Genomic DNA, 27,973 nt, shown 5'->3' with positions numbered 1-27,973 from the left:
GTGAGCCCAACCCCAGTCAACGCCTGAGGGCAGGGCTACACAGATTAAAGCAATTTGGTCCCGACCCAAGCCAGCGAGGATAAATTCTGGGCAAGGCGGATGATGTCCTTGGTCCTAAGAGACTAGCTGTGCAGTCGGCTGGTCCCCAGGACACTTCTCCCTGTTGTTTCCCTTTTTTGGGGGAAATCACACCAACTTGAAACGGAAGAGAAATCCCAACCCTCAGCATGTTTCAGGCGCTACAGTACGCATTTCAGTGCACACAGAGATACTAACACCGTGCCTGCTTTGGTGCACCCCAAGCACACGATGGATGGGGTGACTCTGAGCAAGAAAGCGCAGCATTAAGCCCAACTCCTGAGCAGCTTTACTTCACGCACACACAGCGGCTTACTAACCCAAGCTGGCGTCTCTGTATTCCGCGTTCACATATGCTCATATTTACACACCCGTGGATCCACAGAACACCACACGGGCGTACAGCACGGCGCGTGCACGTGTGCCTACCGAAGCAGTTTAATCAGCTGCTGCAAATCAGCAGGTCGCAGAAGTTTCGGTATCGCTGGCTCAACAGCACGCCTTTTCTCTTGCAGGCGGGCAGGCTGTCAGTGAAACCGCGCAGACAGACCAGCGTCCCTCCGGCAGCTCGTAAAACCTCGCAGCACCTGGTAAATGGCTGCGGCCGCACTTGGCTCTGCTCGGGGGGCAGGAGGGCACCCCGAGCAGTCACCCCAGCACCTCCTGCCCTCGCAGAAACACCAGCGCTGCTGCATTTACTCACCCTGGAGCTGCCTCTACCGTAGACAACTCCACAATGCTTCCAGCTCTGCTTCAGAGCACGGATTTAGAGCACCCAGGTCACACGCACACACACACACACACACAGCTCCTGGGGGCATGGGGCAGCAGCCCCACGGTGCTCAGCCCCTCTCCTGCGAGCCCCAGCTGCACGGCCACCCTCCGGGGAGGCAGAGGAGGCGCTGGTCACCTGCCAGCAGGGCGGACCGGGAAGTCCAGCTCTCCTGGGGACGCCACGGCCGGGACAAGCGCACTGGGCATTGAGATGCCACCGACAACCTCAACAGCTCCGTGCTCAGCCCGCGGCTTCGGTGCGTGCCGCGTCCACCCGGGAGCAACAGCGAGCGTCTGGGGTCCTCCTGCTTCACCCCCTCGTTTTAACGACGCGCCCACAACCCCTGTTTCCTTCCCCAGACCTCCCCTTCACCTGCCCCAGCCCAGCCGCGCTGCCCCCGCCAGCGCCCCCCGCCAGCGCCCCCCGCCGCGCCCTTACCGCCGCTCCCGCCGCCGCCGCCGCCACCGCGGGGCCGGGCAGAGCCGGGCGGGGGCTGCCCGTAGCGGGGCGGGGCAAGGGGGCGGGGCCTGGCTTCACCTCCTCCTTCCGGGAGGGGCGGGAGCGAAGGCGGCGCCCAATCGCCGCTCGAGGCGGATCAGCCCCCGCCCGCCCGCGGCCAACCAGCGCCCGCCCCCTCGCTGCGCCGTTGGTCGCGCCCCGCCCCCGTGAGGCGCGCGCGCGTTGCTCAGCTCTCCCACCCCCCCCACCCTCCTCCTCCTCAGGGGAGAGGAGGCGCGGCCATCTTGGGGTGCCCCGCCCCGCCCGCTCCGCCTCAGCGCCCCTTGCTCCCGGCGGCGGGGCCGTGCCCGGCTGCCAAGCGTGGTTTAAGTTAATTGACATAAACACCTCCATCTGTGAACGCTGTGAGAGTGGGGTGTCCCTCCTCACACCTGCCACCTGCCCAAAGCAAATAAAACCACCATCCTGGCCCCGGAACCCCACATCCCACCCACAGCAACATCCCCTCCGTGTCGGCAGTAGGGCTAAGAGTTAATGGCTTCAGGTTGTGCCAGATTTAGGTTGGATATCAGGACAACTTTCTTCACGGGAAGGGTTGTGAGGCATGGGAGCAGGCTGCCCAGGGACGTGGTTGAGTCACCGCCCCTGGAGGCATCCAAAAGAGATGTGGTGCTCAGGGATGTGGTTCAGTGGTAGAGTTGGCGCTGCTGGGTCAGTGGTTGGACTCGGTGCTCTTAGAGGCCTTTTCCAACCTAAACAATTCGGTGATCCTGTGGAGATGTGATCTGCTCCCGAGGACAGCATTAGAGGGGACATCAGGCCAAGCTTCGTGATGGCAAATCTGTGGAGGGCTGGCAAAGCCAAGCCAGAGGCTGGCCCCACAGAAGCAAGGCAGTGCCAACAGGAGCACACAACGGGGGCCGAGGATGAGATGCTGAGCCTTGCTTGTGCTCTGTACTGCACGGGAGTGTGTGTGTAAAGGGCTGCCGGTAATGGCTGCCCAAGACTTGCTGACAGCTGCCTTCTGCCACCACCACCACAGCCTCTAGAGACTGCTTCCTGTCAGTCCTGTGTTCTCTGACGAGGCTTTTCTAGATACTTCACACGTGGGAAGTTTGATGTTTAATATGGAGTTTACTTATTTGAGGCTATTTGCATCTACAAGGGATTTTGATTTAGTACTGTGATATATGGAGTAATAATTCGTGTCAAGAAGATGGTTGATGTTAATAAAGAAGGGGGAGATATGGGAGTGTGGCCATGGGGGTCGACAAGCCCCACGGTTGATGATAACATCAGACTCTTAACCATGAGGCCATGAGGAATGTAAAGAGTTTAAATGTAAACAGTTTAGAGGGAACAAAGAAGGGTCATTCAGGAGACCATGCTGTCTGGGGTTGATTCAAGGCCCGTCTGGACGCCTCCCTGGGCAGCCTGCTCTGGGGAACTGCTTTGGCAGGGGGGCTGGACCCAGTGATCTTTCGAGGTCCCTTCCAACCCCTTCAATTCTGCTTCTTCTCCAGCCATTAAGGCATGGAAGTTGCTGGGGGGTTGCTGGTTGCTGGGCAAGGTTGTTGACCAATTAAAAGTTGTTTTTGAAAAGGACTGCTGTGGGGTGAAGGGTGTAAGAGGGGAGCCTGTCCTCAAGATGAAAAGGCAACACGATATAATGAAGTTATGTCATCAGTAAAGAAGTAGAAAAAATGAATGAATAGGGACAGGCTGGCAGAACAGAGACCAGGACAGGAACAGGCACATGGATCGCCTCATGAAGATAGGTTTGGGCAGACTCAGCAAACTGCCCAAAGAAGCTCGTACAGAAAGTCACTGGAAATGGGCGCACCGGAGCTGGGAAGAAGCTCAAGCTGAGCGAAGCGGAGCCGCGCACACAACTGCCCCTCGCTGGTCAGCAGTTGTGCGTTAGGGGGAATCGGACGTCCTTAGGAACAAAGACTGTCCTGGCAACCTTACAGCTTATTCTCCTTCTTACCAATCTGACAGTTTATGAGCCTGAAACATGGGACCAAACTGAGGTCAGGGTGTGGGACTCTGCAGCTAAAATGACAAGGTGGCGGTGGGATTGCTCGGCATCTGGCGAGCAGCCTCTGAGGCCTTTAAGAGCCATGTGGGCCCACAGTCAGAAACGTGTGGTTTGCCAGATAGTGAGGGAGCTGTGGGCTTGTCCACCGATACTCCTGCTTCACCAGCGGCCCCCACACCACTACAGCCATCGCAGGCCTTTGCTGTTTCACCCCCTGGTGACCTGAACATGCCTTTTGATCCAGGCTCTGTTGGCCTTGAAAAGGAGATGGAAATGTTTTCCTTCGATCCAGGAAGAATAGGATACATAAGGTCCAAAGGCCGAGTTGCTGAACAATTTAAAGCGAGACATATTGCTCCCATGACTTGCCCTGGAATTCTCCGGTGTTTGTAATCAAGAAAAGGAATGGAAAATTGAGACTTTTATATGATCCGAGAGAAATTAATGAAGTCATGGAAGATATGAGAGCACTTCAACCAGGATTACCAACTCCAACTATGCTCCTCCAGTCATGGACATTAATAGTAATAGACTTTAAGGGTTGTTTGTTAAACACTTGCCAGAATTCGGAAAACTTTGCCATGTTTCTGTTTCAATTGATACCTTTTCTGATTGTACATATGTATAGGTGTACTTGGGTTTAGTATGTAAAAGCAATGTTCTGTATGTTTAGGAAGTTCGATGTTCGCGTGTGTGTGTTTGTACAGACTCCCCGTGCACCCAGCACTGTTTACTTGCCTTTTATAAATATTACTAAATTCAGATTGAGTTGTATCTTCATTTATAACAGTACGATGATTCAGCAATCACAATATAAATTCACATTACACTTCACAGACTACTGCAATTCCAGTGTGTTGTCAAATTGCAGTGTAACTGTAAATCTCATTATTCATCTCCAGAATATGCATTTAGTCACATTACTGACTGGCCCTAATTGCAAAGAAGACATATGCGGGTTGCCACCAATTCAAGCCTGGAGTTCACTTTTTATAAGTCCTTTGTTCATTGTTTTTGAGGTATTTTGAAGTACTTGCTATTATACTTGCTAAATTGTACCCTATTATACTTGCTAAATTACTATCATAAGGCGAAGAGAGAGAATCTGTGCTGCTAAAGACAACTAACAGTCCCACAGGTGACAAGTGGGTGAGCATATTTTTTCCTTCCTCACCCTCTGGGTCTGAAGGAGTGAACTGTGCATACCTGCAGCTTGAGGCCGTAGCCACTGCAGAGCAAGGTTGTTCTTGCAGGGTGTGTATCTCAGCTCCTTGGGCTTCATGGTGCTTGTAGTGCAACTTCACCAGCTCCCAGGCAAAGGCAGAGTCACCGCAGGCAAAGTCGCTTCCTGAGAGATGACAGGGCTCTACAGAAAAGTAAAACAATAAGCTGAATACTGGCTGCAGTTACCTGTGTAATGAATAAATAAATATTGATTAGTCATAGGATCATAGCATTTAGAATTTATTACATACACAAGCCACATTATGTATCTGTATATGTATACATTATGCGTACACGCAGCAGTATGTACACCCCCTAAAACTAGTGTTGCTCTGCTCTAAGTCTGCATTTGTTGAAGTCAGAGACAGCCAGTTACACAACTGGTTTTTATGGTTAGCTGATTCCAACTGTCTAAAACAAAGGCACCCTCTGGTTCCCTCTGGTATTGAGATGTGTTTGGCTGTTTTTCCAGCAATTGCGGTCAATCACTCCATTATTCTCCCTGAAGCCTCGAGGACATTCAGCCTCTCTGTATCTCCTCAGCGCATTCCTCCCCTGCCTGTGTGTGGTGGGTGATGAAGGGGTTCCTGAATCGGTCATGCTCCTCTGGCTGTGGTGGGAACTGAGTGCCTCTTTGGAGCTCACCAGATACTGGCAGCTTTTGTGAAGCTTGTCCTGATGAACGTGTGGAGATATAGCCTAGACAGGCAGCCCATTGCTGGGGACATACAGCATCTTCTTGCCAAGGTGCACCAAGCAGCTCCTCCAGGAGCTTATCAGCTTTTTGGTCCTTGCACAGCCTGGAGGCCTACAAACATGTGTGGCTGCTGTGCTCCTGGCAAGCATGAAGGAAACCCCTCAACCTCACCAAGCCTGGCTGCTGCCACAGAGGTGGCTGCATCTCAGTGCCAGCCCTGGTCCATTTTAGACTGGTAGCCCTCAAGTCCCTGGGCATAAGGAGCTTCCCAGCACCCCGGCTGCCAAGGAGGAGGAGAACAAGCAGCCCCCTAGGTTTATTTCCACCACAGCAATACATGGTCATGGCTCCAGCACTGGGAAGGAGTCTGGGAGCAAAGCCATAGTGCTAGGGAGATGGTCAGAAAGCAGACAGGAGCAGGCAGAGGAGACAAAGAAAAGGGCAGAAGAAGAGGTCAGGACACTTGCAAGTCACAAAATAGCCAAAGAGGCTTTGAAAGTTGTGAGAGAGGCCAGCAGGTCCCAAAGCTGCAGAAAGACTTCATCGGGAGCAGCTAAAGGAACAAATGCAGGAATTGTTTGTCTGGAAGAAACTACTCAAACCAAGACTAGAAGCTGGGGGGTGAGGGAACACACTGATGGGTACGGGACACTCAGGGCGTGGGGTCAGGGACAGCAGACTTAGACACAAAGGGAAGGGTGAAGGAGCATCCATTGCTTTGATTCCCCAGGCAGTAAGAAAGAAAACACTTATTTCTCAGAGACTTCATTGTACTGTGCTCCTCAAAATGTCTGTGGACGGGAACAGGGCTGAACGAGGTGTGTGCAGCATGAAGCTTGTCTCTACCCTTATCAGTCCAGCCAGGCCTTTCTCTCTGTTGTGCAACCTGTTCAAAGTCCAGATAAAACGTTATGGAAAGATGGGAACAGAATCATTCTCAATGTGTTTCTTAAATGAGAAACAATCGTTTTCTGTTCTACTTTTTGGCATGTCTACACAGCTGTGACAGTGAAGTCCTGGGTGTGGAACAAAAACTTACCAACCTGTGCCCAGGTAGTGCTTTGCTGTGAGATGACCACATGATGGAGAGGTACCCAGGCAGACTGCTGAGGATTCCTGCAGCACACAAACTGGAAGGCCGGAGAAGCAGTTCAGGAAGCTGCTCGTAGATGTTTCTCAGCTCTTGGTTAGCAAGCCCTGGAGCTGGGAAGGTTTGCCTTCAGCCTGACTGTGTCCTGACGGCTGGGATTGTGCAGGGTGAGCAGAAGCGGCTTCATGAGCTCCCTCGCTCTGCTCAACCCGGGCAGCATGTCTGTTTGTGTGAGTCCCCCGGCTATGCAGCGTGGTCTTGCTGCAGACCGAGCATAATGCGAGGAGCAAAGACATCCACATGTCTGCCTACAAGCTTTTAATTAACACTTGGTGAGTTCCTTGGCCCTGTGCAGGTAGCAGAGGAGCAGTGGAGCCCTGCAGGAGGCCTCATCATGTGGGTAATTTCAAGCACTTATTACACAGGCGGCTCTGTGTTTGCCCACAACTTTTAAAGGCTCGAGCCTTCCCAATAAACACACAGAAATCAATAAATGTACAACAGGTCCAGGTGGGGTTTGGCTTGTGCTGGCTGAGGCTGGCCCTGGGCCAGGCAGAGGAAGTGAAGGGACGTGTCCCTGGCAGAGCTGCATTTCTGGGCCTGACGGGCAGAGACCCAGACCAAATGCCCTTCACAGCCTGGTGGTCGGCTGTGCCACCACCACCACCACCACCTCATGCCACCACCACCGCCTCAGATGGGGCGCTTCCACCAGCGCCTCCTCTGCCTCTTCAGGGCATGCACTGCCCTGTGGGTGTGTGCAGGTGTGTACACATATAGACGTGTACCCGAACACACGCAGACTGCTCACGGAGTGGGCACACAACAGGACACAGCTGGGTGTCTGCGCCGCCCAGCACCTGAGGCAAGCCCGGCCATTTTGTGGGCGGCAGCTGCCATTTTGTCCAGCGCCACAAGGCCGCCTCCTCGGCACCAGGAAGTGCTGTGGTAGGAAAGCACACAGCATGTGCACACCGTGCGTGCTCGGATAGGAACATGCCTGTAACGGAGGGCATACCTGTGTAAAAATACATTTGTTTTATTTACTTATCCATAGGTGCAGTAGTTAGATACATGTATAAACCCACATTTACGGAGAAGGACACATTGAATATGTATAAACGTGAAGGCATAGGTTTAAAGTGGATGAGATTCTTTAGCCAGAGATAATGGAATGAATAATTACATATTCATAAAAAAAGTAATTAAATAAAAGCAGAAGAGGGCCTGTGTGTAGGTGATGGCTGATGCCGAATGCCAACACCACTGGCTCTCTGTGGGGACAGCATCCCCTGCACCCCTTGCCTGGGTGAGCTGGGGCACCCCGTGAGCTGGAGGAGCCGTTCTGCTGGGCTGGCACTCCCCGCATGAGCATCCGCGGCGCGGGTGGCTTAGGGAGCTGCTGGGCCATCGTTTCTCTTTGTGCGCTGCTCGCTGACGGTGCAGGGCAGCGTTTGCCATCCCCATTGTGGCCCCGATTGTGCCGCTAATCCCCCGCAGGCCTCGGGGCTGGTCAGCAGCCTGGCTGGCGCGGCCGTGAGCGGCATGGGGCAGAGCGATGGCCTAATCCCACCGTGGCACTGCTCCCTGGGGACAATGTTGGGCTCAGAGCACCTCACGTCCCAGCAAGACCCACGGGTAATGCATGCTTCAGCAGCAGGAGGCTCTTTGGGGAGCTCTGCTGTGGGAAAAGGCTCAGCTTTCTCTCTCCACCAAGCATGGCACCAACACTCAGTTTCTCCTCCAGGTGGGATCAGCAGCTGCTGGCCCGTGCTCTCCACGCTGCACATGGGGTGGCACCAGCTCTTCTCCCAGCACTGGTGATGGGTGTCCAGGATCAACAACACGTCCTGGTGCAGGGAATCGCCCCATAGGAAGGACAGGGACAGGGACAGGCACCATGGGGAAGGCAGCGTGAGGGACCATCAAAAAAAGCTGTGGAGTTGCCCAGGAGAACCTGCACCCTCATCACCTCCCTTTCTGCCTTTTTATTTCCTTCCCCAAAATGTTGGTTGTTTTGGAGGAGGAGGACTTTAGAAAAATAAGTAAATAAATAAATAAAATAAATAGATTAAGTTACACACCCACAAACCGAATAGTTACATTATAGGCATTTTTGCATAACTACAGTCCACCATTGCTCTTACAGTGTTTTCGACCGGCAGCAGCGGCACACCCGGTGGGCCAGGCAGGGTTTCCCGAAAGCCTCCAATAAACCACTGTAAGGTCTGGCTATCCTCAGTCGGAAAGCAAGAGGGCAGCAAGCTCCAGTGTAACAGCAAGAGCAGTTAGCTGGGCAGCCAGCTCACAAAGCTGTGCCCAGCACAAGAGCGGCTTTGTTTATGCCTAAGAAAGAGTTGTCAGAATTAAGGTCCGTGCTTTGGTGTCACGGTACTTCATTGACACTCCTTCGTTTTGTGCCAGCACTCAGCTGAACACTTGGCAGACAGCTGGCAAGTAGTTATAATTAACAGAAACTAACCCCATCGGCAGGCAGGTGCAACTGAGACTTTGGACAGGTTATAGCAGGCTGGGGTTTAAAGTTCATGACCAGATCTGCTGACACACCACGGTTACAAATTTAAAGACACTGAAAAAAAAAAAATCCACATCGTGTTCACTTAAAACCTGAGGAAGCCTGAAAAACTGTTAGCTCTTTGAAAAGGAGAGCAAGTATAGCAAGCCACTGTACAGAGCTCTCCCTGGGACTGAGAAGGGGAGAGGAATGGCTAACGCGGATTTGTGAGTAGGGTGGAGATACCAGGAGGAGACAAAGGCTGATGGAGAGAAGGGCCAAGCTGTCCCATTTTCCTGGTGAGGTGTGGGAGCATGGCCTTCACTGTGAGCTGGTTTGTGGTTTGTGGCTGGGTTAATTCTTCCAGCTTGGCCAGCTTGAAGCAGGAGCAGCAAGCTCCACATCTGATGTCCTTGCTGCTGGGGATGTTTGTGCCTCCGGAGCTGCTGTGGTTGCTTGCGTGGGCTTTGGGGATTGCAGGAGGGAGGAAAGCTGCTTGGAGCCAGGAGGTGCTGGCCTCCAGCCAGTTTGCAAGTGAGCAGAGGAGTGACCAGCACACCCAGAAACCTTGGCTCTGAGCAGGCTCTTCAGCAGCAGGCACAGACTGAGCAGCACTGTCCTCACAGCAGTGCCAGCACTTGCCACGGCAGCCCTGGAGGCACAGAGCTGGTCCATGCCCCATTTCCTGCCCTGGGATGAGGGGCTGTCCTTGTGCAGTTCCTCAGCACAGGTTTTCTGACCCCCACTCTACTCTCCCCTCTTTTTATTCATTGGAAAGGAGTCTATGGCAAAAACACCCCACAAATGACAGTGAATTTCTGGGTCACCTGGAAGCTCCTCCACTCACATTTCTTTCCTGCCCCTCCTCTTGCCCTTTGCCACTCTGGTTTGGGTTTGGGTGAAGGTTCAGAGACCTCCCTGCATGTGGCTGGCACTGAGCATTGCCCTCAGCTCCTGGGAGATATCTGCAGGTGTGATGCCAGAGCCTCTAGCAGTGCTTTGCTGAGGAGGAGGAGCACATTCTCATCACTGCCTGCTTCTTCCCCATTACTGGAGAGTTAAATTGATGTCTCTTTCTTTTCCAGGGCTATGCACAAGGATGGATTTTGGGTCGTGGCTCCTGAAGAGAGTTCACCAGCTCACTGCATGTTGGCCACAAGCCCACCTGCAGCGTTTGGAAGGACGGCCCCGCACTGAGCACCCACAGAGAGCTCCCTGGTCCTCGAGGTTCATGTGTTCTACCTGCTGGACACCCCAGCTAGCTCCCACAATTGCATATTTGAAATAAGTGCTGGGTTGCAGCTGTAAACATACGTGTAAAAGCTGAAGTGGATAGAATTTGAAAATCAATGTTTTAGTGTGCCACAACACCACTTGAACCGGAATAATTGGAAGATGTGTCTTTGCTTTTCCCAGTAGTAGAGACAGGAGCATTTTCCTTCCATTGTTAAAGCAAGCTGGTAGGCATGCAGCTTGGTTATGTCATGAGAATGTCTTTCTTTCCTTTTTTTTTTTTTTTTTATTTGTATTTTTTAATATATATTTTTATTTTTTTTTATTCTTTTTTTCCCCACAGTATTCTGTTTGCTTGTCATCTTTTCCCGGGACAGTAGTCCTGAATCAAGTTATACTATACATGCTTTTTAGATGTGATTGTAGCTACTTTGAAGCTTCTTGGCTTGCACGAACAAGGTGCACCCTGAGACGCTAGGGCAAGCACAATCCCTCCCCTATTTTTCAATAAATTGGGAAGAAACAATTCCCTCGTGCCAGGGAAAGGGCTGATGGAGCAGGGACCTCCGAAGTGGAGATGCCAACGTGATGGACACCACGAGAGGCAGGCCAGGAGCTGCAGGGAAGGCAGGGGCTGTCCCGCCACAGTGCTTCCCTTAGAAGTAACAGCTCCAGAAGTGCTCGACCCTTGCTGAGTGTGTGCATGTAGCAGAGTGGGCATCATTGTAGCAACTAAAACCTAAGAAAGGAACCAGGCTGCTACAACGCAGCCACCCTCCCGCCACCCAGCCTGGAGCACGACCCGGCCTCACACAGCGAGGCTGCAGAACGCTTAACCCAAGCAGCGCCCGCTGGAAACCAGGCACGTTTCCCTCCCGCCAAGTGTACTTCACCATCTTCAAAGAAGCACAGCTACTCCACAGACAACCAGGGTGGAACAGATACTGTATTTTTTCACAGACAAATCCTAGTTATAGATCTCTGGAACTTGTAAATAATACTTAGAATACAGAATTTCAAATCAGTGCAAAATGTACAGTCAAATTAAACACAAACATATTGCCAAATATATACAGAATTGTTCTCCAAACACAACCCAAGGACAAACAGATGTTTAAATATATGAGGAAGGTCCATCTTCTATAAATTACTTTTTTTTTTTTTTTTTTTTTTTAAACCAATTAGTAGATTAGGTATGCTATTTGTAGACAAATTACCACAGCATAGTGATTTGCAAGGCAGACACTGAGAAACAAGTTACATCATCAAAACCCTGTTTCTTGAACCAATGCACAAGTAAATGTGAAAATGCATTACTAGTTTGAGGCACACAATGTGGAAGGCTTTCGAGCACTTGAATGCTTATGCTTACACTTTGTTTTCTCAGTATTATTAGGCAGGTGCACAAAGAATAGGCACGAGACAACAGCTAAACTGTTTGGTGGTCAGCTTACCTTAGCTTGATGGGCCAAGTTGATTTATTAACGATGTATTAGAAGATTCACAAAAACGCTGTAAAACATCTTAGAGTATCTTGATATTAAAACACTCATTGAAAAACTGCTTGAAGTTGGCTTATTTAACCAGAGGTGAAAACCACAGTTACTTAAGCTGTAGTTTGAGAAGAGTTAACACGTGATGAGTGGTTTATAAGTAGAAGGGACACTGAAATCTACACTACATGACAACCTCTGTGATGCTTTGCATTCAAAGCAGAGATACTCCTATTAATTAGAACTTGCAGCTTATTCAAGGTATTGATTGCTACTATCTACACCATTGATAATTAAACTATCTCAAGGATTACTTGCTTTTGGCATGTTCAGAAAGCTGGAGTTATACAGCTATTGCTATGATACAGATCCCCACAATTTTCTTTTAAAATAGCAGTGAAGGCATCATAAGCACCTAAAAGTACACAATAAATACTCAGTAATTCTTCAAGCACCTCTTGCTACCCAATTTGGCAAGGTCAGCAGCACAAAGAAAGGGATGCCACGGCAAGGCAAGCTGTAACTGTTTGACACAGGGACGGGCCTGATTTATGCCTTATTTCCTTCAGAAAGCAAAAGGACCAAATTGTGGCATATCCTGTGGACAGCAAGAGATGTCTCGAAGGGCCAGACAGTCACCAGACATGTAGCATTCCTGCTGTCAAGCACAAGGGCAGGCTCTCTACTCCTTATCTGACAGTGGTTTGTATCGGGAAAAGTTCAGCCTTCGATAGCTGGTGTTTACATTTGGAGCTGCTGCCAGAAGTGTGATACGGGATACACACAACGTAAATGAAGCCACGTCTTCCGAAATCAAGTCTTCTCCTAAATAACACACTTGAGCCACAGTGACATGTTAAAAGGGTGTGTTGCGAGAAGAGCTCAGAGGAGTAACTACACCAGTAAGTGTCCTACTAAAAATACTTTGCTTTGGGATACATCTTTGATATCTACATACATTTATTTCAAGACTTCAGAACAACCTTTTAACAACACTGAATTGCTTATAAAACACTCTGATAAATTATCTTCACAAAAAATAAAGTCAATCTTTTCGAAAACACATTCAATAACAACACCTGTGTCAGTACAAAGTCTGCCCTACGAATCAATGGCAGAAAAGTCATAATCCACATTTAAATTTTTCTACAGGGACATAGCTAGGAGGCTAAACCGGAAGGCAACTATTTTATTAATTGTCATGGGAAGCAGAAACAGCGCTTCCAGAATGCAGGAAGGGAATGCACTGTTTCAACTGACATGTACAGGTTTACAATCAATAGTCACTGTCCTGTAAACATTGAAACTGCTGGTCTAACTGCGTGTTAAGACTAATACATTGCATTTGTTTCACTGCATTCCATACTTACAATGGCTACACTGTTCAAGAATACAGTAAGTAGCAAAGGAACAAAGGCTTTGAGCTGGACTTCTCCTACAAGCCAAGTGTCAAGTCAGTAAATGTTGACATTATAAATAAACTTTAACATTACTCTAAAGCATTATAAAATCAGACTAAGAAGCCTAAATCTTAGAATAGCAGCCAATTCGTAATTGTTTAAAAATATATGTGAACTTTCAGTCAGTCAGATATAAATACATACTGTGATGTGGGGAAGACACCATCTCCCATTCCCAAGCAGAGCTTTTGAAAACACAGTATCAGAGCTGGGGATCAAGGAACACTGCAAGTCAGAGAAACTCTTGAAACGTTAAACAGTTGCATTCTACAAACTTGTGTTCATCATTACCTGAAAGTGCATTTTTATATCTGTAGAATCATCCCCATATTTACAAAAAAAGTACAAACACTGCAATTTTGCCACACCCTAAAACTATCCAACCTGCTTTTACTGTTAAGTGCAAAAAGTCTGTGAAGTGATACATGCACTGATGAATACAAGGTCAAGGGCTGAAAACGGAGGCAGTGCTGCCACCACGAATCCCAGGCATGTCAGTAGTTGCTGAATGTTTGCCGCACAGCTGCAAAAATGGCTGAAGTAGAAGCTGAAGCAGAAATCAATAAACAGCTTAAAGGCCAATAGCTAGCGTGGAGTTTTAGACCAGGATCTCCATTCCCTGCCTTCTGCACAACCTCACCAGCTTTTTTTTTTTTTTTTTTCCTTTAACCAGCTCACTCACGCCTTTGTTACCAGTGTCAGTATAAAGGTTGGGCCCAAAGGGCAGGAAGGCAGCCTAGCAGGAGAGGAAAATGCAGAGTTCATGCCAAGGCGGCAAGGGAGAGGTACATGGTGCAGATCGAGAGACACCTATCTCCTGGCAGCTTCCTCAAGGGCACAACGCCAGCGCACCCCCAAGTTTCAGTGCTGGAGCACGGGCAGGTGGCCATGCAACACACACCGTACCTGCACACACAGTCAGAGCACACTACAAAACACCCATGCAGCTGCATCTGTTCTGTCTCCAACGTAAGTCCTTTTTAGGTGTTGCAGAAGTTCATCTTATATTCTCCTCCCTCAGAACGAGGCTTCATTTGGAAATGAAATTTGGTTACATGCCAGCAGGCTGCTGCAAGGTAACGCGCACACCTGGCTGCTCAGCGATTCCACAGAGCTGATAATCAGACCATTATTGACACAGTACATTATTTGCTCTTTAAAGAACTGTAACCTGCACAATACTTTGAAGAGGGTAACTGTGAAGATTAATGAGCAATTGTCTGGAACAGTTCATTTAGTTTTGTTCCTTATCTAAGTCTTGAAGTTGACTATGCTGCAGCTTCTAGTTTTTAGAACATTGCAACAGGCATTGCCATTGATTTTAAACACACTAAGGCTTGATTAAAACCTAGAAAAAGTAAGAGGGGCTCAAAGCGTACACATGCAGATACTATAAACACAGTTGTGCTTTGACTATATTGCTATCATGTCGGGAAGTACACATCCCTCAGAAATGTGGGCTGAGAGCCTCGGTGGGACCAGCAAGAAAGCAAGCCCTGCCTTCTGACCACGACTGGTGAGAGAAAGATCCAGAAGTGAGTGCTCTTTGCAAAAGCCACAAAACCACACACCATTTCCTTTCATGGAAATACAAGGAAGACTATTTTAAGGGTGTGTGCATATACACGCATATGCATATATGTACACACACATGTACGGATGTATAGAAATAAAGTGTTTTTGGTAATATAACCCAGTTTCATACAAAAATCAATGCAATGAAAGCATCAGCAATTTAAACTACTCCAATCAAGTCTAAAAGTCACAGGAGAAAAAACAGCAAGTTTTCTGAAGTAGTGTTTTTATCTCAGGGATAAGCTTTTGAACTTAGGTTTAAATTCAAGGCAGAGGTAATGTATTCACCCATCAAAGCAGATTTTAACCAACTGACCACCTTCTTCCTTGTCTGTGACAGTGGGGTATTTGAAATGAACCTTGGCTTTCAGGACCCCTCTTCTCCCCATGCTAGGAAAGTGTAGTAAGACGCCAAATAAAAAGCCAGGAGCTCATCAGGAAAGAGGCTAGTGCTGCTCTGTGTGCCTGCCACCGTCTGCAGGTGAGCTGAGAAGGCAGGGCAGGATGAAGGTGATAGCAGCGAGCCTGCGTCTTGCCCTGTCAGTGGGTTATGCTTTCTGATTCTGTGTCCCTGATGTTGATTAACAGCAGTCTGTTCAGAACTGAGCCTCCTTCCCAGCGCTTTTCTTACTGCCTTATTTAAAGCACTTGGCCGTGTGAACACCAGCTACCCACACAGTGCTCCTCTCTCCACTCGGTGCTGAGAATCATCTATCAGCCCGCAGTGATGTGAAGTATACTGCATTGTTTTATGTTCAACGTGAAGGCTAAATCAAAATGTTTCCTAATAACTGTGGGGAGTTTTATCACCTCTCTTCAAGGAAATCTCACTCCTGTGGAAGAAAATACTAGGCCTTTGCAGATAATCAGTGTGAGAAAAATGTCAGAAAAACAAACAAACAAGCAAAAAAACAAACACCAAAAAAACAGGTATGATCCCCTTGATATACTGGCCTCTACAGTACCAAGAAACTGGAATGTCTTGATAGAGACATTCAACAGAGAGTTTCTTCTTTTAAAAACTTTACAAGAGCTTTCCTATCTCCGCCACCCAGGAATCTGTTTTGTCTTCAAAACGTACTAAAAATCACTCTATGATGTGGAGAGACCTTAAATGCCAAGTGTGTTTTTCTTAAGATGTATTTTCATTCCAGTGTGGCACTCATCTACTCAAACAACACGTGGGAGTCAGTTTATGGAAAAAGAGAAAAGAGAAAAGAAAACTAAAAGCCTCCATATCTTCCACTAGGATCTCCTTGGACAGTTGCAAGGAGAACGTGTTTATATTTCTGTGTTGCCTTACTAACACACTGCTACCCTGAGACAGGCTCCTACAGCGCTCCAGGTATGGAAAATCCCCATGGAAGGAAGGGCACGTCACAGTGAGAGGCCCTGTGATTAAAATACTCTGGCCCAAGAGTTTCATGTGATTTGAGAGAACAGATTCTGAGCAACAGAGACAGACAGCCAGGCCTTTAACGAGCCAAGAACATGAACACTGTCAGTTACATGCTGCAGGATGATGTCTGTCTGAAAAACAGAGTCAGACAGGCTCATTTACTCGGGCTGTAGAAGATAGCCAGTACCAACAAGCTTGAAAGTTTATGCATGTTATCTGTAATAAAGAGTTAGCAGTTTTCCTCTCCATCTTTGAGTCAGCAACCATACAGGAGACCACTCAGTTTTTCAGCTACCCCAAGGACAAAAAGCAGTTTCTCTGGCTTTCTGGACAACTACAAACAGCGATGTATTTAAGATTTCTTCTCTAATTTGTGAGCTTCATCCTGAGAAGGCATAGGCTGAAATACAGCACACCCCTCCTCCTTGCAACGCTGGTACCAGGATGCCAGAGGAGCTCCAGTTAATCCTTGCTGCCCAGGTTCTGAAGCTGAGACAATGCCATGGTTAATGACCAGGTGAGTGTCCACACTACCTCCTCCTGTACTGTCCATGCTACTTCCTTCACAGCACGAATCTAGTTTGCATGGTGAATAATGGTAAGTTGTAGTCCATGTGGTAGTACATGAAGATAATTCCTAAAAATTAGACTTACAATTGAAATAACAAGCTCCAGTGAAAAGAGGAGTCCTCCAAATGCATCTCTACAACAACAGTAGGCACCTGTTAACAGAAGGAATCACTGGGCAGCAAGGAGAGACTGCAGGCAGCTGCCCTTTTTGCATCTCTGTTACGTCTCTGTTTATAGCCTTAGCTGCGTAGCTCTGTCTGATGCTACAGATGAATGTTTTATAGTACCCACATTCACACCCATGTCTGTACCGTAACTGGAAAATATAAAGCACAGGTAACAACCAGATGTTGCTGGAGATGGCACAGTGCTCAGAGTACAGACTGATGTCAACAAACCCAGCAAGAACTATCTAACCACATAATGGTCTCCAACACAGGACAATGGCTTTTGCATGTTTCAAAGGTATAGTGAAGTTTCCTGAAGCAGCTGGAGATGTTTTTCTAGACATGCTAACAAGAGGAACCTTCCTGAAGCTGCCACTTGAGTGACAAATCCACGTCATCCACAGCCAGGTTCGTTACTACCATGCAACAGAGGACAAGTTATCACCCTGGCTAGCTAAGTGGACTCTGATCCGTGCCAGCAGAGCTGAAGTAGCTCCAGGGAGCCAATGCACACACGTGGCAAAAGCACACAGGCCCCTTGCTCCACAGCCAACTGTGCTCAGAGGGCATCTTGTTATGATGTTGACCTGCAGTGAAAGGTTAGTCACTGGAGGACCAAAGCAAGACAAAACCAGCACTGATGTCAGTAAAGGTGTCAGATGTCAGTGAAGACCAACATGACTGCAGCCACGGGGAGCAGATGCATGTAGCACATTAAAGGACCACCACATCAGCCCTAGTGCCAGTCTGCAGCAGGTAGCTAGAAAACTACTGGATCCCTGTGTCTTCAGCAGGTGGGTAAGCACAGAGAAGTGATCTCAGTCTCACAGGAGACGAGAGAGGAAACCTCTGAGGAGCAAACACACATCCCAGTGAGATGAAATAGTCACCTGGGTCCACAGCTGCTAGCACCACCCACAGGAGACCCAAGAAGGCTGGCTAGATCAGTGAGTTTTCATGACAGCTATCACATCCCCAGTTTTCTGAAGCCTACAGAACATTAGATGCATGGTACAACATCTCCTCAGTCTTCTCAGTGAAGTTACTCTTCAGTATGTCAGTTCAGCTCTACTGTATCACTGTGCAAATTCACTTTACTGAACACTAAATGGTACCTGTTTTACACTAATTAGTGACAATTCTTTTAGTCTTTGAACTTGCTGTTAAGTAACAGTCCAACTCTGACAAATACCGAAAATGAGATAACACAAGTAAAGGCAAGCAAAGCCTGGTATCAAAGATAATGGTCTCAGCAATAGAAAACAGTCAGTATAATGTAATACTGCCTCAGGTATTTTTGTTCATTTTTTAAAGTGGTAGCTGCTGAAATTCAAATGTTCTTTAAAACAGGCTATTATCAACTTTAGTTGACAACTTGCTCTAAAAGCTGTTTCCCCTTCACTCACACAGTCTAAATGCTGTAGAAATAAACTCTCTGAAATATTTTGACTCAACTGTTCTAGTACTTTCTTTCTTCCCAGTGCACGGGGCTCCTTTTATAGAAATCATCTCTCCTGTGTTTTGTATTTTTTCTCTTCTACGGTAGTACTGTTTCAGCTATGTTATTTGGACTTATCCAAGGAGTTCTCAGCAGCTCATGTCTTTGCCTTTTTTTGGTTTGGAGGTTACTATGAGCATTAATTTAAAACAACACATTTTCATTTATGGAAAGATACACCAAAACTTATCTATGGAATGATTTTCTTAAAGAAAAAGCTGGGAGGAGGGGAAGAGTCTTTGCAAACACAGATGCAGAAATCTCGGCATCTTGGAATCTCTGTTTGGCCTCAGTTCCATATATATTAAAAACTGGGAAACGATTTATGGAAAAGCAACCCAAAGTAAACATCTCAAATGAGGCAAGTGGTACATAATAGTTATTTGTAACAATGAGGCACTATCTTTCAAAGACCACGCAGAACCCAGTACTGTTAAAATGCAATGAAAGGCACGCTCCTAAGCAACCCTTCTTCACCAGCTGTCTGCACCCAGTTTTACTGAACCATCTCAGTATCTACAGTAGTTGTGCTGCTTCGCTTCTGAGCACAGGTCTCCACTTAGCGTCCTCCTTCAGATACTGCCATGCTATCCACTCTCATCTCTTTCAGGCTTCCAGTTTTTTTCTGTTTCTGCTTGGACTTTTTCAACATATGTACCTAAAACGGAAAGTTTTTGAAGAAGGTGAGTGAGAATTCAAATATCTGTAGTCAGATATACATAAGCAGACCTAAGGCAACTAATACATGAGCAAAATGTTGGAACTGCAACTGAAACACATTGAAATACACTACTGGCTGAAGCAGCTATCCTTGTAAAGTGCTAGGATTAACTGATTTTTACATAAATATATACATATGCATGTAGGTACATGCACATAGAAGTGTAAGAATGTGTGTGCATATATATGAATGTACACACATATACATACACATACATATGGGTAACGCTATCAGTCACTAGCCTTAAAGACAGAAATATTTCTTACTGGAAGGACAACTTAGGTTTGTTCTTTCATTCTCTCTTTTTAACAATTTCCTGCAGGAAAAGAACAAAGTTTAACATATTCCCAAACATCTGAGGTATGACCCTCTTTTCTCATTTTTCATCTGTGAGGGCTAAGGTAGCCCTCCTTGTAGGGATATGTCTTGTCCATAGCAACAAACTGCTGTGAGTTAAAAAGGTGTCCTTAAGGTAGCAGACGAATCTGTAGACTTGTGCACACCAGAGTCAACCATTGCAAAACATTTATTTCACAATTTCAATATCAAAAGTTAATTCTTAAGCAGCTGATGGTCTTTTTTTCTGTATATACACTGAAAGACCAAGGAAAAACAGACATCAGTTATCTCCACAGACTCTTTTTTTCCCCTCGGAGTTTCCTCCTCCAGTATTCACTTTTTTCCTTTGCTGCTTTCTGACAGATCGTCCCTCTTCCAGCACAGCCAGCAGGCTGTTTGGTCCCTTGCACACTGCAGTGCTACCATGGGCTCCATAACTGTGATCTATTTCAGAGCAAGCAATACTGCCTGGAGATCTCAATACAGGAGTGCAAATTAAGTCACTTGGCTGAAGCTCAAGACTATCGAGGATGACTTTCTTAAACACAAGCCTCATCTGACCCAGTGGAGAGGGTCCTCAAACCATTCTCTGAATAAAAGGCTGTGTATTTATCCAGCAGTTACGACACTGTGCTGACTAGCTCCTTTGAAGTTAAGCATCAGAACACAACTGATGAGCAAGATAATATATTACTATCCACTGGAGAAACAAAGTCAGATTTCTGAGACAAACCTACAGTCATTACCTTTGGTCCAGCAGCAGAAATAATAATCTGTCCTGGGGCCTGAATCCAGGGCTCTCCATCAACTTGAACTGGAATTGGCTTTAGGAGCGTTACACGAAAATACGAGCCCTGGGCTATGCGGATGCCTGATCGAAAACCACCTTGGACTTGACCCTGTTAGGAAGTAAAAGCCTGGATTATCAAACACCCCAGTGAACAAAGAAGCACAAATATTAGCTGCCCTTAAACTGGGTGGATACAGTTTTTTTCTTACCTGATGTCTTAAGTTTCAAGCTAAAGAACTGCCTAGGCAAAATCTGCATAGGATGCTTTTACTGATGCAAAATTAATCATTTAATTAGTGCATGAAGCATAACATCCCCTTGCAAGCTGCCAGAGGCGAAATAATTTACACAGTGGAATCACTTGTACATTCATTTTGGGAAAGGAGAATGCATTCACAAAGTCATGTTTGCTTCTACTTCCCTCCTCCATAAAATAGTAAACACTTTTTCAAAACAACTAACTATACACACAGACTCTGGTGCACGTGAAATGCCAAAATCTAAAAGCACATTATCATAAATCAGGGAGACAGAGATTTACAATATCCAACTCCATATTCATCTTCAGCTAGTAGGATCAGCGTTAACCACAAAAAAAAAAAAAAAAAAAGATGCAAAGGCAACTCTGCTGCTAAAAATTGTCTTGGGGAACATGTGCACATATCAAACATACAGGTAAAAATCTTAATACAAAATCACAAGAGCATCAGTTTGTTAATGTTTATATTCTGAAGCAGTATGTTCATTCCTTGGTGCTTCTAACAAAACAAAACTTTCAAGGATCTCTACGAAACTACTTCTCCTAGTGGAAAAATTTATGTTTATCTTCCTTAAAAGAACTAAATTGCAAAACCGTGAAGTTGGCTGACACCAAAGGTCGAGCTGCACAAACAATTTTAAGTACCCACCTTTCCATTTTTGGTGGTTGTATGGATTTGTTGTCTCTAGTTACCTGACCACATATACTTTTTCAGCACAGATTTCTTAAAACAGTGAAACAAATACGAAGAAAAGACAAAAATAACGCATCATTCCACAGGACTGCATTGCTAACAGCAGGCCATTTAAAAAATACATACTACATGGAAGAATGAAAGCTACACTGATTGAGCGATAATATTCCTTGCATAACTGGTATACAATCTGCTTCGTGTAGCATTTGGATTAAGTATCAGATTCTAAGAGACAGGTATTGGAATGCCTGTGGCAGATAATTATAAAGATACCTCTCTAAAAAGCATCTCTGCCTTGGTTGCTTTGAAGTATGTCCAGATTTTGTGTGCACATACTAAGTGAAGAGTGGGCATTCTTATGACATTAAAATGAAATATTGCTTTCATCTTATGAACTATTTGGTTTTGATGCCATGATAAAGGGTAGTTATGCATTCATGTATTTGTGTTCCATATCTATGTATATTTATGCACCATATATGCATGTGTGTTTAAGGCCTTAGTTCAAAGCCTGCATCAAGCATTTTCCCATGCTCTTTTAATGAGTACTTCACAATTCTCATACTTCCCATCCTAGCACAGATTTCTTCAGTTTCCTTTCCATCTACTGTCACGTGGCACCTAAATATGGATCTTCAAAGCAGGCTAATACACAGGCTACAAGGGGCGCTGGGGGCTGTGGAAGGGCATACCAGTTACAGCTAAACTCCTGAACATTTATTCACTCACAGACAGCTGATGTTGCTCATGAACTCTCTTTACGATCTGCAACCATTTTTGCATGAAAAAAACAAGAGCTTGATCAAACAGTGGTGTAACTCTAGCACTGGTGCCTATTTTTAGGCACTTGCAATGGTGCAAGTGGACTTGCAAAGTACTGTTTATTATGAAAATAAATGAGTCTGAGAAAATGTATTTACCAGGGAGGCTCATTCAACTCGTTCACGGAAATGCATTTCCTCTGTTCTCGCTTGGTTGCTAACTTACCATGTGAACAACGCCAGTCACACCAACAACTTCCAGCAGGCCATCATCGATGCGTGGTTTCTCAAAGCGGTCATCGCTGTCAGAGCCCCAGAGATCGGCTCCAGACCCCCAGCTGTGCAGAGAACACACCACAGTGACCACCCCGCCAGGGAGGTCTGGTCTGTCAGACTTCAAAAGCTGGGCGCTCTGCTCCCCACCAGTGAGAGGGAGACAGCTTAGCTCTCCTGCACCGCGAGAGCGAGAAAAGCTTTTCTAAAATCTGAAAAACTTCTGATCAGATCTTTGAGGAGTGAAAGAAGGATTGATATAAGTACTTCCCGTTTGAAAGAACTCAGTAGTTAAGCAGGTGCTCCTGCACTTCAATCGCTTCAACTGCTTCTGACAATTTAACACGGCATTGCTTTTCATGCAGTATTGACCTTCCTTACTCAAATCACTTGCTTATTCTTTTGGTGCACAGACTGCTCAGTGCTAATCCTGATCTTTTCTTCTCCACAATTCTCAGGTAGCTTAAGGTTAAGAGTCTATTTGAAGAAGGCAGTATGGCAACGCTAATGACCTGCTGTTACTGAACAAACAACAAAAAAAGTCACTCATCACCAGCAAATTCAAGGAAGGCAGGTTTCTGAAAGAACTGCCATTCTTTCTCACAGAACAGCAATTTCACCTCCCTGCTGGTGTCAGTACAGCCCCAGCGCCCACAACAGCTTCCTGAGCTGCAGGTTTTCCACAGCTTCCTGGGTAATAGCATCACCAACTCCACACGTACCTTTGATGAGGATATCATTCCAAATTACTGTTAGGACACAGGATAAGAAATAGCAAATGTACAGGGGCTTGCACCGGGAGAACGAGGTAGTACCTACCACCTTTTTCGGAGTGAGATTGTGACTTTCAAAGGATAAGAAAAGCAATGTTAAAATGGTATTAAGAGCCAGGCTCCTTAGGCACAGTTGCAAACCCACAGTTTGGCAATAATCAAAAATATCCAGGAACAGTCACCTATCAGTCCAGACCATTTAATTTCAGGAGTGATGCTTAAGCACCAAGCAGTTTTCCCATGCATACATCCAAACATGCATCTACAGAAGATCCTTCCTCTCATTTTTACCTGGGTATATTAATAAAAATGAGTCCTTCTATACTTGGCAACTCCACCTCTCGCTGATCCACCTGAAGCTTTATGTCTTTGTGAAGATTTCTGGTATGACTTATCTTCTGCAGCCCAACTTTCACATAAACTCCTTTGTTGTGAAACCTAGGAGCAGACAAGCATCATGTAACTAAAAGGTAAGCCCCAGAACAGTACTGTTTTGTACTACAGTACTACATTGAACATGTGCTAGCATAGCATTGTCCTCTAGTGGGTATGTTTAAAGAGCTTTTCAATTTTTTATTGCAGAAACAAAGCATAAGCCACAAACTACTTCATATACTTTTTACTTAGAAGAACTGTGCTGCCAAGGCATGGGGAGATGCAGAGATGTGGAGAAGCAATACCTCTTTGAAAAATAAACTTCTGTGCTGAAAAACTGTATTACTGATTAAGACGTAGGAGATGTCACAAAACATTTTTAACTGATTTATCATGCAATGGTAGAATAATTAAGGCAGAAAACCCTCCCGAGTCTGGGCTTTACATACTGCTAGTTCATTTAACCATACTCAGCTGTAGAAATTAAAAACATGATTAGTAGTTTTTGACAGAGCTCTAACACACCTAATTTTAGAGTAAAGAAAATATTAGGAAGATTTTACGGCATCCCTTGAAACGTTAAAGCATTTGAAGAGTTACGTAAACAAATGCCAGTTAAATGCAGATATTCTTTTCTTTTGTAACGGTAACCTTTGGATACATGGCCTTCAGGACAACCTTAAAAGAAAAAGCATGAATTTTGACTATTTGGCCCTATTAACACATGGGTGTCATTGGAATCCAGCTCTGCAGAATGTCCCTAGCATTATGCCTGGATGATGCAGACATTCTAGTGGGGAAGACAGCCAACTTAGCACGTGGGTTACGGTCAATTCTCCAGACAGAGACTGTTCAGTTCTTTTAAGTTATTACATTGGGAATGATTTATCCTACGTGCCAACAGTTTTAAACAGCACTGAATTAATGATAGGCGAGGGATAACCATTTAATATATGCTTCCACTCCAGACAAGACCAAGAGATGTGTCTATGCTAAGTCTGATTTGAATGCATTACAAGCAACTGAAAAATAAAACAGGTAGGAAACAAAATACTTTAAGTATCCTCAAAAAGTACAAACTTTAGTTGCATGAAGTGAGAAGCCTTGAGAAACTAGCAGAGTATGACACAGTGACAGAAGTGCAGACACTGTTCTGAATCACAAGAGTTCTAAGAAAGATTTGGCCTCTGAGGTCCACAGGATACATTGGGCAGGGCACCCTGTGACACATAACGAAGTGTAAAAACTGTCAGAGATCAAATACTATTACTCTTATTTTTGCACACGTATTCCATTTCAGCTATGGATCCTATTAGGACATCGAGACCAGAAAAGAACAAACTGAGTTCTGTAATGTTATCATGCCAATACCTACTTAATGGTTGTGAAGGCGACTGGAAGATTTTGCAAGTAAAACAGCTCGTTGAGCTTGGAAGGGTGAACTCTGAACGTACACTACTAGACAGAGGCACCACCCTTCTTGGTGCATCTACGTGTCGGGCATGGCACGATTTGGTGGGAAAGTCCTGGTGGAAGTTGTCAGTCCATTGCTAGCAGTAGCAAAAAACATATCAACTTGCCCACTTGGTAGAAAAATGAATAATATCCTAAAGCAAACCCTTGTTTACATACATTGTACTGACAATAGTCTTAGGCAGGAATCACAGAACTAGTATTTGAAGCAGTCTCCAACACCTTATTTGTGCTGAGGGACTTTGAGTTTTCGATTTGGAGGCAAGGCTCACGTTGCAGTCACTGCTGTGAATGACTGACGGGGATGACAAGAGGAACGAAGGGCTTTATATGCAGGTCATCCGTCCCCATGGAGCCCGTGAGTCTCCACAGCAGCTCAGCCGCAACACTTGCACCATGATGTCATCCCAGAATTATTTGGAAGGTTCTCTAGAGCACAGATATCAAAGTAACATCCTACTACATCAGACCAGTGTGGGGACTTGACCTACACAGCCCAGGAATCACCCATCAGTTCGTTTTTCTACAAACGATGCACTACAAATATAGCCAACATACTACTTAATGCCCCACTGGCCAAACCCATAAAGCTACACCCTACCAGAAAGGCATTCAAAAGCTTGGACTGACACTGCAGTTTAGCTAATTGAGTAAGTCAGAACAGATAAAGTTAAAAGGTGATCCTATATAGGACCAGTTTTATGGACTACGAAGGTAAACAGCTGTTTTCAAGCATCGCAATCCTGTGTTTGTTCTTGAAAGACCAAACTGAAAAACACCCTTTTCTTTTAACGAGCCCATGACTAAGTCTCCATAGACTCAGGGAGACACCAAACCATCAACTATGCTGTAAGTTGAACCGTCTCTGTGGTTGTTGCCCAAGCAGCAAGAATCTCTTGTGGTCAGAGAAAGCAAGACCCATCCGTAAGCACTCTCCAGGCTTTCACAAAATCAAAATAAAGAAACCAGGTTTCAGGAGGCACTAAGAAGCCAAGTGAGCTGATGCAAAAAGCCAGATTCTTAACAGTTCCTGCCACTGCTGCATACGCAGGAGGGTAAGTTTGGGGAACTCTTTTATTTACAGGTGCTGGGTAAGAACTCTGTGTGCCAGCAGGCATTTTTAGATGAACTGCTGTTTCCCATGATCATTAATAAACTACTAGGAAACATCTCTTGAAAGGGAGTTGGCATTCAGAATTGCATCACAGAGTACGGAAAGCAGATCAAAGAAAACAAGGTGAGCACTTTTCGTCTAGTCTTGCAATTTAATAATCCTACCTAGGGGATGTCACCACTGCAGAAGCCAATAATCAGCCTCTGTTTGGGTGATTTTATTAAGGTTTGTTCCCTACTGACAGGGAACAAACTTTAATAGACTCCCTTTCAACACCCCCAACATAGAAAAAACTAATTTAGACACACCAGCTGTTGCAGCACTTTAAAATCCAGAACTGACAAATCAAACAATCAATACTTTCAAACCTTCCCCCACCAAGAGGAGTTTTGTATCCTCAAAAGACAATTTTAAAATTGCATTAAATTGTGCAAAGTATTTTCTCTGCCTAATCTTACAGCCATGAGAATGCCTGTCACAGAAACATCCTGCCAATTTTGGATGACACAAAGGAATGTGATCTCTTCCCTAACAGGCAATTCTAAAGACTGTTCCAGGACCCCACAACAACTGAGGAATAAAGGCAGATGCCCTGATCTTTAGCTTTATATTGTAAAAAATAAAAATCATAATGCCTGGCACTCAACAATGAGAAACCACCACTGCCAAAACATACACTGCTTCTGCCTGCTCTGTGGTGCAAGTTTGGTGTTGATCTCCCTGCAGGGAAGTCATCACTTCGCTGTGATCTGCTAGCCCAAGGTAAGGAGTCCTGAGCCTGCAAAGACACTCTACAGCATGAGGACACAAAGCACACAGATTTCAGGACATTTACCAGCCTAAGGTCTTAAATCAGAAGCACACACAAGCCTGTTTTCCTCCAATGGACTCTGTAACATGCAGACTTTGTTGCCACCACCTGAAACTTCCCATTCCGCATACAAGAGCAGCCTGTCCATATGCCAGCTGCTGTTGCATTTAGCATTAAGTAGCCGTGCTTCTTAGTTAATTTATTGAAAAAAAAATATGCTAATTTGGCTAGCAAGTGTGCATTTGTATATCCTGGGAAAGGGGAAAGCCAACAGTTTTAACATGGCTCTCTGAAAGGCCCCGATTTCATAGGCACTGTTGGGCTGCACAACCTGTTTGTCCCCTGCAAAACCATACCTGAGTATCAATTCAGAATTCATATCTCTTTCCCATATCTTGACTCACAGAAACATACAGCCCTTCAGATTTGAAAAAATAAAAATAAAAAAATCACCCCCTCTTTCCTGTACAAAAACACTACGCTTGCACCATAACAATATACCTGCAGAAGGTCTGCAAGAACGATACTGAGTCATTGCTCATCACACTGCTGATGCTGCATGTTATGGGCTGGTAAAGATTTGAGAGATTAAAAGCACATAGGGAAACAAATGTCCAAGCATAACTCTTAAATACTGAGTCAATAAGTAAAGGACACATCTTCTAAAGTGCTGTAGCCTTGCAAAGTCAGAGTAGTCTATTTCGAAGGAACGAGTATAACTCTGATTTACTTATGTTCACTGCAAAAATAAATCCAGAACAATTTAATGGACTAAAACAGGCACTGCTGTATGCAAACTTATCACCCATGCTGTTTTTAATCCATTGGACTGAAAATAAAAAACAGTGCCTGTTGTCCTAATAGTAATTTACATACCATAAACAGTATTTTATGCAATTTTTAGAAAGTGTATGAGCAACATCTACACTGATAGACAGGCGAGATTTCACTTTATTACACTCATACCTGGCCAGAAAATATTCTTAATAATTGGGATTGCAATACTGTGTAGTTGTAATAGCTTGTTCTGGCAACCAAGGGACAACTTAGAGGACATTTATTCACAAATGTAGGGGAATAAAGAGCAGTCCAGAACAGTTTCTACAAAGAGCTATTCATTAATTAAACAAATGTGTTTTTTCTTTTTCCTCATCATTTTCAGTGATTAATGCAAAAAAAAAGAAGTACTCTTATTGATTGATCTGCATGCCAGAATGAGGGAGGTTTCTCTTCACACCTTTTTTATCACTCTGTTTCACTTGAGATGCAGAGACTTTTTCCTAAATCATTATTACCAGCATGCAGATGCTAACACA

General features: G+C 45.6%; 2 protein-coding genes across 5 annotated transcripts in view; both read right to left on the bottom strand.

Moving 5' to 3' along the window:
- The window catches only part of TDRD7 (tudor domain containing 7), a 37,858-nt gene extending 36,500 nt beyond the window's left edge, over nucleotides 1-1,358 (bottom strand). For 2 of the 3 annotated variants that reach the window (XM_084504782.1, XM_084504784.1), the window contains exon 1: nucleotides 1,292-1,358. The gene's annotated coding sequence lies outside the window, so the exon portion shown is untranslated. Of the gene's footprint in view, nucleotides 1-781; nucleotides 1,144-1,291 lie in introns of those variants that run through there. The other variant, XM_084504783.1, reaches the window with a different exon arrangement.
- A 9,682-nt stretch (nucleotides 1,359-11,040) lies between these two features.
- The window catches only part of DGKQ (diacylglycerol kinase theta), an 89,176-nt gene continuing 72,243 nt past the window's right edge, over nucleotides 11,041-27,973 (bottom strand). For both annotated transcript variants that reach the window (XM_084503340.1, XM_084503341.1), the window contains 4 exons: nucleotides 23,176-23,322; nucleotides 22,065-22,176; nucleotides 20,081-20,233; nucleotides 11,041-18,932 (listed from right to left, as the gene is read on the bottom strand). In XM_084503340.1, the coding sequence (XP_084359466.1) occupies nucleotides 18,834-18,932; nucleotides 20,081-20,233; nucleotides 22,065-22,176; nucleotides 23,176-23,322 (511 nt within the window). In that variant the 3' untranslated portion in view covers nucleotides 11,041-18,833. The remainder of the gene's footprint in view (nucleotides 18,933-20,080; nucleotides 20,234-22,064; nucleotides 22,177-23,175; nucleotides 23,323-27,973) is intronic.

Source organism: Aythya ferina (genome assembly GCF_964211825.1).
Source record: "Aythya ferina genome assembly, chromosome: Z".
Lineage (NCBI taxonomy): Eukaryota > Metazoa > Chordata > Aves > Anseriformes > Anatidae > Aythya > Aythya ferina.
Note: the sequence above shows the minus strand (reverse complement) of the source record. Positions and strands in the feature narration are given on the sequence as shown.